The sequence below is a fragment of the Raphanus sativus genome, unplaced genomic scaffold (genome assembly GCF_000801105.2).
Source record: "Raphanus sativus cultivar WK10039 unplaced genomic scaffold, ASM80110v3 Scaffold0532, whole genome shotgun sequence".
NCBI classification, from domain to species: domain Eukaryota; kingdom Viridiplantae; phylum Streptophyta; class Magnoliopsida; order Brassicales; family Brassicaceae; genus Raphanus; species Raphanus sativus.
Genome location: NW_026615850.1, coordinates 1 through 13,277, shown reverse-complemented (window position 1 = coordinate 13,277; position 13,277 = coordinate 1). Strand labels below are relative to the sequence as shown.

General features: G+C 35.3%; 3 protein-coding genes and 1 pseudogene across 3 annotated transcripts; 2 read left to right on the top strand and 2 right to left on the bottom strand.

Moving 5' to 3' along the window:
- Positions 1–1,015: 1,015 nt before the first annotated feature.
- LOC108827960 (prefoldin subunit 5) lies at positions 1,016–2,201 on the top strand. The gene is made up of 3 exons (XM_018601488.2): positions 1,016–1,398; positions 1,478–1,555; positions 1,920–2,201. Exons 1-3 carry the CDS (start codon positions 1,105–1,107, stop codon positions 2,007–2,009), a joined length of 462 nt encoding a protein of 153 aa, XP_018456990.1. The 5' UTR covers positions 1,016–1,104; the 3' UTR covers positions 2,010–2,201.
- LOC108827957 (dihydroorotate dehydrogenase (quinone), mitochondrial) lies at positions 2,189–4,880 on the bottom strand. The gene is made up of 10 exons (XM_018601485.2): positions 4,538–4,880; positions 4,305–4,387; positions 3,902–4,225; positions 3,577–3,820; positions 3,307–3,495; positions 3,193–3,222; positions 2,917–3,054; positions 2,775–2,812; positions 2,575–2,674; positions 2,189–2,416 (listed from the first exon to the last, which is right to left on the bottom strand). Exons 1-10 carry the CDS (start codon positions 4,694–4,696, stop codon positions 2,342–2,344), a joined length of 1,380 nt encoding a protein of 459 aa, XP_018456987.1. The 5' UTR covers positions 4,697–4,880; the 3' UTR covers positions 2,189–2,341.
- Positions 4,881–7,219: 2,339 nt separating this feature from the next.
- Positions 7,220–9,979, top strand: LOC108825252 (superoxide dismutase [Fe] 3, chloroplastic-like; annotated as a pseudogene).
- Positions 9,980–10,106: 127 nt separating this feature from the next.
- On the bottom strand, positions 10,107–11,052 carry LOC108825702 (putative GEM-like protein 8). Its single transcript, XM_018599042.2, has one exon. It carries the CDS (start codon positions 10,916–10,918, stop codon positions 10,277–10,279), a length of 642 nt encoding a protein of 213 aa, XP_018454544.1. The 5' UTR covers positions 10,919–11,052; the 3' UTR covers positions 10,107–10,276.
- Positions 11,053–13,277: the final 2,225 nt, after the last annotated feature.

Genomic DNA, 13,277 nt, shown 5'->3' with positions numbered 1-13,277 from the left:
CTAATATTTTATTTTAAAAATCAACATATAGTTTAATTTTTGTAATTTAGAATCAAATATTTAGTTTATTTTTACTTCATTCTAAGCACAATATATCTTAAGTTATACATAATCTTCCTCAAATATATTTACATATCTAAGATAACAACCAAAGTAAAAGCAAATAATCATAATTTTCATATATTTAAAATAAAAAATATTAGTTGAGTTTAGAGAAATTGATTGATGCAATCCAATATACCCAAATGATAACTTATTTAAAATCATATGTCTGATTAAAATAGTATAATATTATTAGTATAAATTATGCATACAAATTATAAATTAATTCAAAATTAAAATTAAATAACAATCAACTATTTAATTTATAAATATTTATATCCGTGCATGAGCACGGGAAAATCACCTAGTACTACGTGATAATATCAGTGTTCAAGAAAGCGCTAGGCGCTAATCGGGCGGCGACCTAACGCCTAGCGCCTAGAACGACTAAGCGGACGCCTAGATTATTAGTTAAGCGGTTTAGGCGTTTATAAATTATAACAATATATTAAATATATGTAATGTTTTATACTTAATAATAGTAAAAACTATTATGTATATATGATAAAAATTATTTTCATAAGAATATATATTAAAATATATTAATTATTATAATTTATGAATAAAAAATTATATATTATTTATTATTATAATATTGTAATTATCTAGGCGGTTTAAAGAGTAATCGCCACGGTCCTATAACGCCTAGCGCCTAAACGTCGCCTAGGCGGCCGCCTAAACCGCTTTTTAGAACACTGCGTGATATATAATGGCACTCGCACATTAAAAGAGATGAACCACAAAATCTAAATCGACGTGGACGTGTATAAAAACATTCGAAACGTAGCAGATATGGATGTATGGGCCTAATGGGCCCGACTAATTCCAGTAAGCGGACTAAAATGGGCCTTCATAAGGGGGTTAATGGGCCACACATCGTCTCCGACACTGGACTCCACTTAATGAGACCAGACAAAAAGTCTCGGAGCGGACACAAAGTACATTCGCCGCAGAGCTCAGCCGACACGGAGGAGACGCCGCTAAAAGAGAGAAAGAAAGAGAATGGCGTCATCATCATCGTCGGCGAGAGGAGAGATGGAGAAGATGGGAATCGATCAGCTGAAAGCGTTGAAGGAGCAAGCGGATCTCGAAGTGAACCTCCTCCAAGACAGTCTGAACAACATCCGCACAGCCAACGCCCGCCTCGAATCCGCCGCGGGAGCTCTCAACGATCTCTCCCTCAGACCTCAAGGCAAGAAGATGCTCGTGCCACTCACCGCGTCTCTCTACGTGCCTGGGACGCTCGACGAAGCTGACAAGGTTCTTGTTGACATCGGCACTGGTTACTTCATCGAGGTACCACACATTAGAATGTGATTTTTTTAAGAGTCTAGTTTCCTGTGAACGAAGCTGATAAGTGTTTTGATATGTGTAGAAAACAATGGATGATGGTAAAGACTATTGTCAGAGGAAGATTAACTTGTTGAAATCCAACTATGAACAGCTTTTTGAGGTAAATGTTCAATAGTATATTGTCTAAAGGATGAAACTTTAATGTCTGCCGAGCATGTAGTTGTTATTATTATATGATTTTGATGTTTAATAGTATATGATTTTGATGGTAATGTTCAATAGTATATGGTTTTGATGTTCCAGTAGTTGTTATTTAGTTCTTGACTGTTGTTTCCGTATAAAGAAAGCATGGTCTCTCTCTCCTTCCCGTTTGCTTTTTTTGTCTTTCACAGTTTCAATGAGTGTTTATTAACCGTCAAAATCTTGCATGAGTGCCAAGATTGTTCGAATACTCTTTTGTTTTGAAAGACCTATGACTACAGTTTTACCTAAGCTTGAAGAATGTTTATTCGGATTCGATGCAGGTGTTGGCCAAAAAGAAAAGCGTGGCAGATGAAGCAGGGATGGTCTTGCAGAGTAAAGTTAGACAGTTACAAGCTGCAACCACGTCTTGAAAAAATTCTTCTTTCTCTATTGGCTTTTACTATTTTTGACGTTTTGAGATTGTGTATGATCAGTTTTGTGTTACGACTCTTATGATATCTCAACCGGGATGTGTTTTGTGTGGTAGAAGAACTTGTTCTGTAATATTAAGATAAAAAGGTTAAAAACTAGTTACCGTGAGAAAAACAAATCTTGCTTAGTTATTTATTTCCCATTAAACAAGAGAAAAGAGACGAGCCATGATGTTATTGTGTATGTAGAAAGAAACAAACAGAATCAATGTTTTGGCTGTAAAGCAAATGAGTATCTCTCCTCTGTATTTGTGTTCTTGTTCGTGTTTCCACTATCTGTGATCAGCACCAATGGCTTCTTGAATCGACTTGAAGCCATCCCTTTCTAAGCAACTCACCAGTTCTTCCTATTGCCACCAAATAAAATTGACATTAACATTAGTATCAATGAAAACATTATCTGAAGTCAATATGCAGAGTTCATTACAACTTTGTGAATGCAGCTTTTGGACTTGTCTATGCTTATTAAACTTCCCTGATCCAAGAAAGAAAGACCAGTACAAACCTTTATTTGTGGGATGAGAGCAGGTCCACCATAGGCAAACCCAGTGTACAGCTGAACAAGTGTAGCTCCAGCTCTTATCTTCTTGTAAGCATCCTCACCACTACAAAAAAAGAAAAAACACACAAACAATTCAATCTGAATCAAACTATTGTGTTCTGTTTTTCCTCACAATATAAAAAACATGTCAAAGAGATGTTTACCTGCTAACACCACCGCAGCCTATCAGTGGAATCTTTCCCTAAGTAAAGAGGTAATGAAAATAGCCAATAATAACCCGAATCAGGCATGTTCTGGTTCCTTGGTATAATAACAGTGAATCATATAAAAAGAAAAAACACTTACTCGCGTCAAAGTGTACATCTCTCTTAACATGTTGGTGGAGAGATTAAAGAGCGGCTTCCCGCTCAAACCACCTGTTTCTGTTGCCACAGGGCTGTTGCTTACAGGTTCTGGCCTCGAGAGTGTTGTATTTGATATGATCTATGTAACAAATAACAAAAAAACAGTATCATCATCAGAGGAAGCTTTTATGGTTTTGCTACATACCGTGACTTACAAGTTACAACATAAACCAAAAACTGATGAAACACGAGTTAGATATGTATAAAGATAACTCACCAGCCCATCCAACTTGAGAGCAAGAGCAACCTACATAAATCAAATACAATACAATGTTGTAAAAGCTGGAAAGTAGTATTGAGTTTTTTTTTTTTTTTCTTAAGTACAACGCACCGCTGCAATATCTTCAAGCTCTCCTCTGGACAGATCAGGAGCAATCTTCACAAGAAGAGGAGGAGGACCATCATCACCCCATTGCATCTCATCCCTAGCAGCTTGAACCTTCTTCACAAGATCCTTCAACTGTTTCCTCCCCTGAAGCATCCTCAGCCCTGCTGTGTTTGGTGATGAAACATTAATCACCTGTAGAGAAAAATGAAAAAATCAGTAACAAATCATTCTATGCTACATTAGATTGGATCAAATGAATGCTCTTTTCTTTACCAAGTAATCAGCATACTGGGATAAGTTATGAACTCCCTGGACATAATCAGCAGCTGCATCTTCACTTGTCTTGTTCTTTCCAAGGTTGACCCCAAGTATACCAGGTCCAGATTTTCCCCCTGGTTTCACTTCATCGCTTGGAGATGACGTCTCCGCCAACATTCGTTTACCATGCTGAGCACCCAACCGCTTTGCAACCACAACAATCCCTTCACTGTTGAATCCACACCTATTGATAATAGCTCTGCAAGAAGGGACAACAACACATCAAGACATGAACCTCTTTGATTACACAAACATTAAAAGGTTTAAGTGTGGCCCTCACCCATCTTCACGTAATCTGAAGATGCGTGGTTTGGGGTTGCCTTCCTGTGGGACTGGAGTCACAGAGCCAACCTCAACAAAGCCAAACCCAAGTCCTAGCAACCCCTCTGTAGCTTCAGCGTTCTTGTCAAAACCAGCAGCTAGTCCTATTGGGTTTGAAAACTTCCTTCCCCAAACTTCAAGTCCCAGGATCTGTGGATCAGGCCTCTTCTCTCTAGGCACCCACCCGCGAGCCGCAGCCGTGACGGCCAGCTTATGAGCAAACTCAGCGTCCAGAAGAGCAAAGAGAGGGTTAACAACCTTTGTCGCTGAGAATAGCCACCCACTGTGACAACACACAAGATGTATATTAACAATGAGAGCAAAAGACACAGATTATGTAATGTAATCAGGCAATGAAGTACCAGAAGGTTGCTTCATCTGCAGTACTGACATAAGCTCCTCCAGCTATGGCAAGACCAATGGTAGCTCCTGTCAATATTCTTCCCTAAAGATTCAGACAAAGCTAACTAACTTGAGACCTGAGAAACTGATTTGCCCTTGTAAGAGCCAAAGTGATCTAACTCTAACTACACCAGATATAACTATATAAAGCATTTGATTAGTTTCAACAAGAGATTCCATCAAAGCTGCTTACTTTCTTGGAAAAGTGAGGGACTTTAGGAGTAGAGGAAGCTCCAGGAGCTGAAGAAGAACAGTTTCGAATCGCTCCATGAAGAGGAGGATTCGATGAGACCCTTTTCAGTAAAAGCTCTCTCGCCCATTTAGCCGACCATGTCGCAGCTCTTCCGGCCATTTAGCAAACAGGAATTCAAAAAAAAAAAGATTTTGACTTTTTTTTTTTTTAAGACAATCCGGATAACTGTAAGAAGAGTGAGGGTTTAAAAGCTTTTAAGTCTTTTAGATCACGGCTTCAACAGAGGATACACTACGTTCTGTTCAGTAGTAGCTGCTAAAACCCTCACACAGCTTTCCTTCCGGTTTATTTTGGTCAACCGGAGGGGAAACCTTCTAAATAATTTTTTTTGGGAATTGGATCGGTAAGTGAGTTAGAAAAGTTTTGGACCAAAAGTTAATATGGTTTGGTTAGATTCAATCGGGTTCAATTGAATACAATTGAGTTTAATAATAACTATATAATAAAATAGTGTTTTGTTTGTTAGTTTATTAAAAATTTACAAACATAGTTATGTTTAATTACTAAAGTTTTCATTTGAAATAGTTATGATAAAATGTAGATATATGCTAGTACAGCTCTAAAGCTCCTCACTCTTAGATCAAATGCCACAATTTCTTTGTTCATCATTAGATAAAAAAACGCATATGCAAAATCAATCTTAGACGGATAACTAGGTGCTTTATAGAAAACTAGCGATTATACAGATTATACGGAGTCTAGACGGGTCCTTTGCAAATTGTTGATTTATTTTATAGTATATTTTATACAATTATATGGCTTATTGTAGTTTCTAAGTTTACTTATAAAATTATTGTGAAGAATAATCAAAATTAGATATACAAACATACAAAATTAGACAAATTTATATATTTGTAATAATATTTCTTCTTAATCTAACATAATTAAACAATTTTAATCAATTTAAACCGTTTTGCCGAATTAGAATAGTTTAAACCAATTTCAATCTTATAAATTGGATTTTATTAAAATCCTCTCAGATAATTCTTTTGAAAAGGTCATGGTTAAAAGAATGATTTGATTTCTTTCTATATCTCTGATATGTAAGTAAAAGAATGATTTGATTTCTTTCTATATCTCTGATATGTAAGCATGCAAGTGTTCATTGAAACCTTTTATCTTAGTCAAGAGTTTGTTTCTGTCTGCCATAAACATTTTCGTGTTTAAATTCACTCTCGAAAAGTTATCATGTATAAACAAAGATAATTTTAATTAACTGAACATAAAAAATAAAACATACGTTGGTGCGGCAAAGTTTTGTAAAGTATACCGAAAGTGTGAAGAAATATCCACATGTTGTGCAACTATAATAGTAGCCTAGTAGGCATCAAGTTATCAACACCACAAAAATGATCCATTGATTCTCTTTGAATTTAGAATATAAAGAGCCAAGAGATTCTGAAAATAAATGACAAACAGTTATTTACTTAAATTAGTTTACAGAAAAATAACGAGATAAGACATTTAAAAAAAACACTTATTATGATTTAATGAAACCAAAAGAAATTGTTTAAGAATGTCTGGATAAGATATTGAAGATTTAGATGTGCCGTCTCTATTTTTCATTTTTGGCGTTTTGATGTGCCGCTTCTTTTTTCATTTTTGGCGCTTAGATATTCCGCCTCTATTTTTCATCTTTAGCTCTCAGATGTGCTGTCTTTTTTTTTTCATTTTTGGCGCTTGAATGTGCGGCCTCTTTTTTTCATTTGGGCGCCTTAACTTTGTTTTTGGTATCAGTTTTAGCTCTCTTAAAAGATGGTCTTAGCAAAATGAGAGAGAGAGAAAGAATGAAGATTTATAATGTATACCACATGTAAAACCTCTAATAAAATGTTGACCTAGAGTAAATGTTTATCCTTTGAGGTGATATATACTTAGTTTTATCATTGTTTCTTGCTAATTTAAAATCTGAATTATAAAAAAATCAAACATTAAAAATTAAAAAAAATTATTGATCAGTAGCAGTGATTTCACTTTAAATGCGTTTGATACTGAAGATTGGAAGTTTTAGTTTCTGAGAAAACATGTGAAAATTGTGCATTAGGCATTATTTTGGTTAACCGGAGGGAAAACTTTACCCAACTTTCTAGCCAATATTTTAAAAATTGTATTGGTAAGTGAACTATAAAAGTTTCGGACCATAAGTTAATATGGTTCAGTTAGATTCAATCTGATTCCGTCGGATTCAATTGAATACAATTGAACTTACTCGTTTAATAGGATAATGTTTTGTTAGTTAGTTTAGTTAAAATTTTACAAATGTAGTTAAGTTCCATTTGAAATAGTTTATGAAATAAAATTAAGTACAAATCAAATAAAAGTTAAATATTAATTGAATATTTTAATTTAAAATATAAAATTAATATTTTTGTTTTAAGTTATGATTATTTAGAAGAAAAAAAGATAATTTGTATGATTAAAAGAAAAAATAACTAAAAAGTTATTTTGATAGTAAATTAGAAACAAACTTGGTTTTTATCTATCTAACCAAAAATGTTTTCTGTTCATGGTTTAATTTGGTCTAACTACCGGTTTGGTCTGGATTTAAAAAACATGCAGTTTGGTGTTTATAGTTTATAACATAAACCGGATCGAACCAACAGATTGATAAGGTCCTTTTCTCCGTAAAACCAGGAGTGGAAGCAACTCATAGCGACGAGAGTGAGAGGAGGGAACACCAATAATGGCTTCTTGTCTTGTGACTACAAGCAGTTTCTGTACTGTTTTAGATTCTGGTTTACGTTTGAAATCCTCCAATCTTGTCCATCGGGTTCGGTTCCTCACTGAGACATTGAAACCCCATGTGGTTTCACTTCATATTGAATCTGTTATCTTTCAATCACTAAAGCTTTTGAATTTTTCGTTATTTTTGGTTTATGTTTAGAGTAATAAGCAGAGAAGACGCTCTCTTGGTTTCACGTGGTGGTTTAAAGGTTGAAGGTTACTATGGTCTAAAGACTCCTCCTTATCCTCTTGTGAGACATACACCCTTACTATGATCTAAAATTATCTCATTTCATAAGGATTCCGAGTTCAACAACGCTGCGCAGGTTTACTTTACTTTTTATAACCTGTTTGTTGTACACATCATCATCCCACCCAGGTCACAAGCTAATGTTGGCATGATTGTTGTTTTTAAAAGGTTTATAACCATGATTTCTTCTGGGAGTCGATGCAACCTGGTGGTGGAGACGTACCTCAAAAGGGTGTTCTTGAGCAGATCGAGAAAGATTTTGGGTCGTTTACGAATTTCAGAGAGAAGTTTACTAATGCTGCTCTTACTCTGTTTGGTTCTAGATGGGTCTGGCTTGTTTGTGAGATACACTACAAAGCTTTTACACTTTTGTTATAAATTATTATAGAATGACACTGAAAATGGAAATCTTGATTCTCTTGTTTTTGTTTTTGACTTTCAGCGAAGAGAGAAGAGAGAAGACTTTGAAGTGGTGAAAACATCAAACGCCATTAACCCACTTGTGTGGGATGATATTGTATGTGAGAGTCTCATTAGTTTTCTTGTTATATACTCTGATATCAATATAATCAAAAGATTCGTGATCTTTGCTTTTCTTGATGTCTCGTCCACACGACGAGTCCCTTATGCTCTTGCTGCAGGAGATGTGAGGTATGTAAGAGAGCTTCTTGGAAAGACCACAAAGGTGAGAAGACAAGATGTGACTAGCAAAGGAGGGAGGATCACGCTTCAGAGATCGTCTCTGCTGAGTTTACCACCTGGGAAATGGAGTTTACCAAAACATGTTCCCTTAGCATCTAGTTTCGTGTAAGGTTGTTGTGGATTCATGGAATCTCCATGAAGAAACAACGGAAGTTGAAGATGTGTATATATGTTTTAGTAACTCAGATGAGTCTCAAGAGTTTCTGCTGAGTTCAGTTGAGAGAGAGAGATTGTGTGTGATGGTGATGATGATGAAACCGTGTGTTGTAGAATGGTTATTTAGAGGGAAAGACAAAGAGACAAGGGGGCAGTTATAAAACAAAAAAAAACTCTTCAGAGTTGATGAGACATGAGGATCTTTGTGGTCATGGATGGGTCATCAAGTCTCATAGCTAAAGCTACTTTTCTTTGGTGTGTTAAAAAGCAATGAGAAGAGATCAAGCATATGCTTGCTTTGCTTTTTACAGTAAATACGTAAATAAAACTTCACAGAGTCAACTACTCGACCTTCAAACCGGAGCTGCTATCGAAAAAGGTCAGCTCGCTTCTCCACTGCCATATGTTCTCATTCCAACAAATCGGAGGAACACTCCGAAGTCTAGTGCAAGGAGACTCGACCGTACTGAAACTCTATGCCTCTTACCCGACGCTTGCTTAAATACGTTCATCCAGAAGGAGTGTGATGATGTTATGCTCAGGTGTATCCCGGTTACAAACTATTGGCTTCGACACGGTAATGTTGAGGTCCGAGGTTTCAACCCGACTAAACCGTTCATTCTGTCATCCAACTCCATTGTCCTAAGCGTCCTTATGAAGGCTAAGGTAGCTTTTGAGATTCACCTAGTCTCGTTGAGAAGCTTTGTCGAGTTTAGAACTGATCGTGCCAACTTCAGTGCCAAATCAAGTCAGATAGGACTTTTTCTTCTCGGTGTTGCTCAAAGTCCGAGAGTTTCTCACCAAAAGCTCTTGCTGGGCAACAGTCCAACCGCTTTTTATTGGTGTATCAACGTCGATATCGACTATCAATTGTTCTTGCGAACAATCGCCTTAGGGATTAAGGTGAAACTTCTTCACGGGGTTCTTTATCTTGCTGAGCTTGACTCGCCTCTTATAGGCTTTATCTTTCTTCTATGTTTCATATTGCTTGCTATTTTCGTTATACCGTCGAGTATGCTTCCGTGATTTTCTGCTTCAGTTGTAAACTTTGATGCTGTTGGAGCTTTTTAATATAAGTTAGTGTTACAAAAAAAAAGAATGATTGATCGTTTCAAATATCAAATCACAAAGCAAAGTTATAATTTCAGAATTAAAGATCAAAGAAAAAAATAAAAGAACATAAAAGTATCAAAGAAAGCAAAAAATGACCACACGGTATGACGTTAGATTCCGACAAGCTTTTTTTTAATTAACCTACAAGTTGGCCACATAGCAAAGCTTTTTTTACCCTAACTTTAATTTTTGTAAAGATATCTAAATAGGTATAGAAGATACGATATGTTTTTTGATTAACTGGAACGTGCATGAAGCAATAAAACATCAAATCAAATATTGCGTAACGCCTTTATGAATCTGTCAGAGAAATTGAGTCATGCAGAAGTGGACGTGTTGTTGTTTTGGAAGCTTTCTGCGTTGGCATTGTGACTTTCCGATGCATTTCATTTGTTTGATTTCATACTAAGATAATAGATATTTGTTACCATTTTTGGTTTCTGGTGTATATTCGGACTAACTAAAGAGACCCAACAAATACAGCTTTGTTGTATCTTTTTTTTTTTTTGCACGTTAACTCTTATTTCTTTTTAGATCAAATATAAATTTTCTTGCCACGGAAAGTACTATAGAATCTTGATTAACTCTTGCTCTTGTCAACAATTGATAACAAAAGGCATAAAGCTTTAAAAACAAGAGTTTGTACAATACTGTCTGAATTTTCTAGACTTTGTCCTAACATACTTAGATTGAATAAGAAGAAATGAAATATTTCCTCTTCAATATTCTCATTGTTATTGGTCCAGAGAAAGAGCTTGCTCGAGGCAGTTGAAAGCTTTCTTGTAGCTCAAGAAACCCATGAACCAGAAGTCAAATCCATCGACCGTGACTACTTCAAGGTACTTCTGAGATGGCTTCTTTGTGTTACGACTCTTGTTAACTCCCTCGATCTTGCAAAGAGGGATTGACACTTTGTAGTGAACCCTAGTGAGATCTCCCTGAGGAGAAGCCACTTTGATCGATCTCTCGCTGCAGAAAGCAATTTTCTTTGATGAGATGAAGAGTAACCCTGCGATGGGACCTGCGGTTGTTGATAGGTAACATTGGTAGGCCTTGAAGAGTTTCTCTTCGTCGTAGACTCTGAAGAGCCTCTTGTAGATTTTCTCTAGGCCTCCCATTTGAATGATCTTAGCTCCCAAAGATAGCTTTCTCTTGACTGTTTCTGTCAGCTTTGGTCCTAACTTGCTCTGATCTCTAGCTCCATCCGTGAAACTATTGGTACGCAGAATCGATTTTCCCTTGCTTTGTTGAGATGTTTTGGAGGAATTAGGGATTTGGAGCTTGTTGATGCATGCTGGGTCAGGCAAGTAACCTGCGGGAGCAGTCTTGAGTGCAGGAAATGCAAGAACTTGTTGGTGGACTGTGCTCATTGTCATCTTGGAGGATTGAGTAGTGATCTTGATCCTGAGAGAGAAAGAGAGAGAGATTGTGTGTGATGGTACCGATGAAGCTGTGTAGTGGGATGGCTATTTAAAGGGAAAGACAAAGAGACCAGAGGCAGTTGAAACAAAGCTCTGAGACTTCAGAACTTTTTTTTGTAAAGGATGAGTCATGTATGGGTCATCAAGACAGATGACATAAAGCCACTTTGTTGGAGATAATGGCAATGAATGAGATGGTCAAGCATATGTTATGTTTTTCTTCGCTTTTTTTTCTAGAAAAATAAGCATATAGTTAAAGGGGACATAAACAAATAAATAGATAAAGGTTTTGTAACTACCAAATCCATGTAAGGACACACTTGGTAAAGGAATCTCAAGAACTGGTGAAGTGTTTTTTTTATTACAAATAACAAAACAACTTACAAGTGCAATTTTATGGTTCCTCTTCAACTATCTCAAAGCAATTAAGATTTCGAATTTTGATTATGCCATATATATCATATCAATTTTCTTTTTTGAAAATTAAAATTTGTTAATTTGCTTGAATCTAGAGAGTCGTAAGTCGATGGACTTATTCTCCAAGGCATAAGATCCTAAAGTATTGATCCATATATGTATTAGGTGAATAGAATAATATGACTTAGTTTTGCATAGTAAAAAAATCGAATTTGAAACATGTTAGCATCTCATATCTATCTACTGCTACTTGACTACGAAGTTCGTCGAAAAGAAGAAACATGTCAAGAACAGAAGAAAGAAATATAAGTTCTTTTACCTACAAGTTGGCAAAATAGCAAAGATTTTTTACTTTTCTTTTCTCTCTTTTTAGTCTGATTTTAAATTTTCACACACACACACACACAAATGTGTGTATATAAATGTACAGAAGATAAGATATGTTTTCCTTATGAATTGGAACATGAGACAAGATAAAATAAAATCAGATATATATTACGTAACATTCAGAAGGGATGTCGTGGCTTTGGAGCTTTCTGCGCTGGCATTGCCACCTTCTCAAGCCTTTATTTCTTTAGTTTCATCTTTCATGCTACGATAAGAAATATCAATTATAATTTATTTATATAATATGAAAAGCAAGAACGTAGTTAAATAAAAACACAAAAAGGAGATCCATTTGAATTGGATCCCACCATATAGAATACATGTTGTTTCACCAACTCGTCACCCATGTGATATTCACATGGTGTATGTACCATATATATATAAGTGATTTATATGTATGATGCAATTTAGTGACATTGTATTTAGCCATAGATGATTATAAATAGGTACGTGTATTTCGAAAAGTATAGGTGAATGATTAGATGTTGACAATAACAAAAGTATATATGCATTAGAAAATATAAAGGTAAGAGAGACAGTTTGCCTTAGCTTAAAAGAAATATTTGGTCACTGGACTAATTATCACTAATTCGTGGATGATATTGTACTTGAAACCTTGATGATTTTATTGATCACACATATAAACATTGGTTGAACGGACCCTTCTCTTAACTCTAGCTTACATTTGCACCATAAAAAACTCTAGCTTACATCTCCCCTTGATCGTGGTCAACCATCTTCAGGTCAATTATACCAATTATATCAATCTGGACGTCCCTAGCTATAATTGTTAAATAACTAATTGATGTAGCGCAGAAGATTAAAAAGAAAAATATATGTAACCAATATAGAACACCTCAGTTAGTTTACAAAAAATGGAACCTCGGTTTAATATATATATCTTAAAACTTAGACGCTAAAACCATATTTGAGAACTTCCGAAAATATGGAACCTTAGTTTAACATATATATTATATATATAAAATACGAATATAGTTGATGAAACAAAATTTAATATTAATGTAGACAATCCTATTTATGCATCATTCAAATTTTATAACTAAATGTTTCTCAGTGAAAAGTATATACGAATAAATTGATCTAACCAATTAAACCCTCACAAAATAGTTATGTTTATGTATTTTAAGTTAATTATGTTTCACCAATATGACGGTCACTTGGGGGTGAGCATAAAAATTATAATATTATAAAGAGAGAATACATAAATTTTGAATTAATGCATTTGGATTAAGTCTTTCACCAATACAATCATCGCATATGTTGTATATTTGTTATGTAGATCAAATTATTTGTTGATGTTTTAAATTTTCGGAATCTTTTTCGTCGCGGATGGTAAAGATTAATTACATTTTTTTGTTACAGTCGGAACATTTTCCCGCTGATGACGATGGTTGGCAGTGAAGACGGCAAATGACATTGCATTCCACCTCTGATTTTGCCTCACTTTCGAACACAAACAACACTACGAACATCATCATTATCCATATCA

Bases quoted from the DNA above. Each gene is read 5' to 3' on its own strand.
- LOC108825702 (XM_018599042.2), bottom strand. From the start codon at position 10,918: ATGACAATGAGCACAGTCCACCAACAAGTTCTTGCATTTCCTGCACTC.
- LOC108827960 (XM_018601488.2), top strand. From the start codon at position 1,105: ATGGCGTCATCATCATCGTCGGCGAGAGGAGAGATGGAGAAGATGGGA. The intron at 1,399-1,477 runs GTACCACACATT...TGATATGTGTAG, and splicing joins GCACTGGTTACTTCATCGAG to AAAACAATGGATGATGGTAA. The intron at 1,556-1,919 runs GTAAATGTTCAA...GATTCGATGCAG, and splicing joins ACTATGAACAGCTTTTTGAG to GTGTTGGCCAAAAAGAAAAG.
- LOC108827957 (XM_018601485.2), bottom strand. From the start codon at position 4,696: ATGGCCGGAAGAGCTGCGACATGGTCGGCTAAATGGGCGAGAGAGCTT. The intron at 3,821-3,901 runs GTGAGGGCCACA...CCCTTCTTGCAG, and splicing joins TTCAGATTACGTGAAGATGG to AGCTATTATCAATAGGTGTG. The intron at 3,496-3,576 runs GTAAAGAAAAGA...TTTTCTCTACAG, and splicing joins CCCAGTATGCTGATTACTTG to GTGATTAATGTTTCATCACC.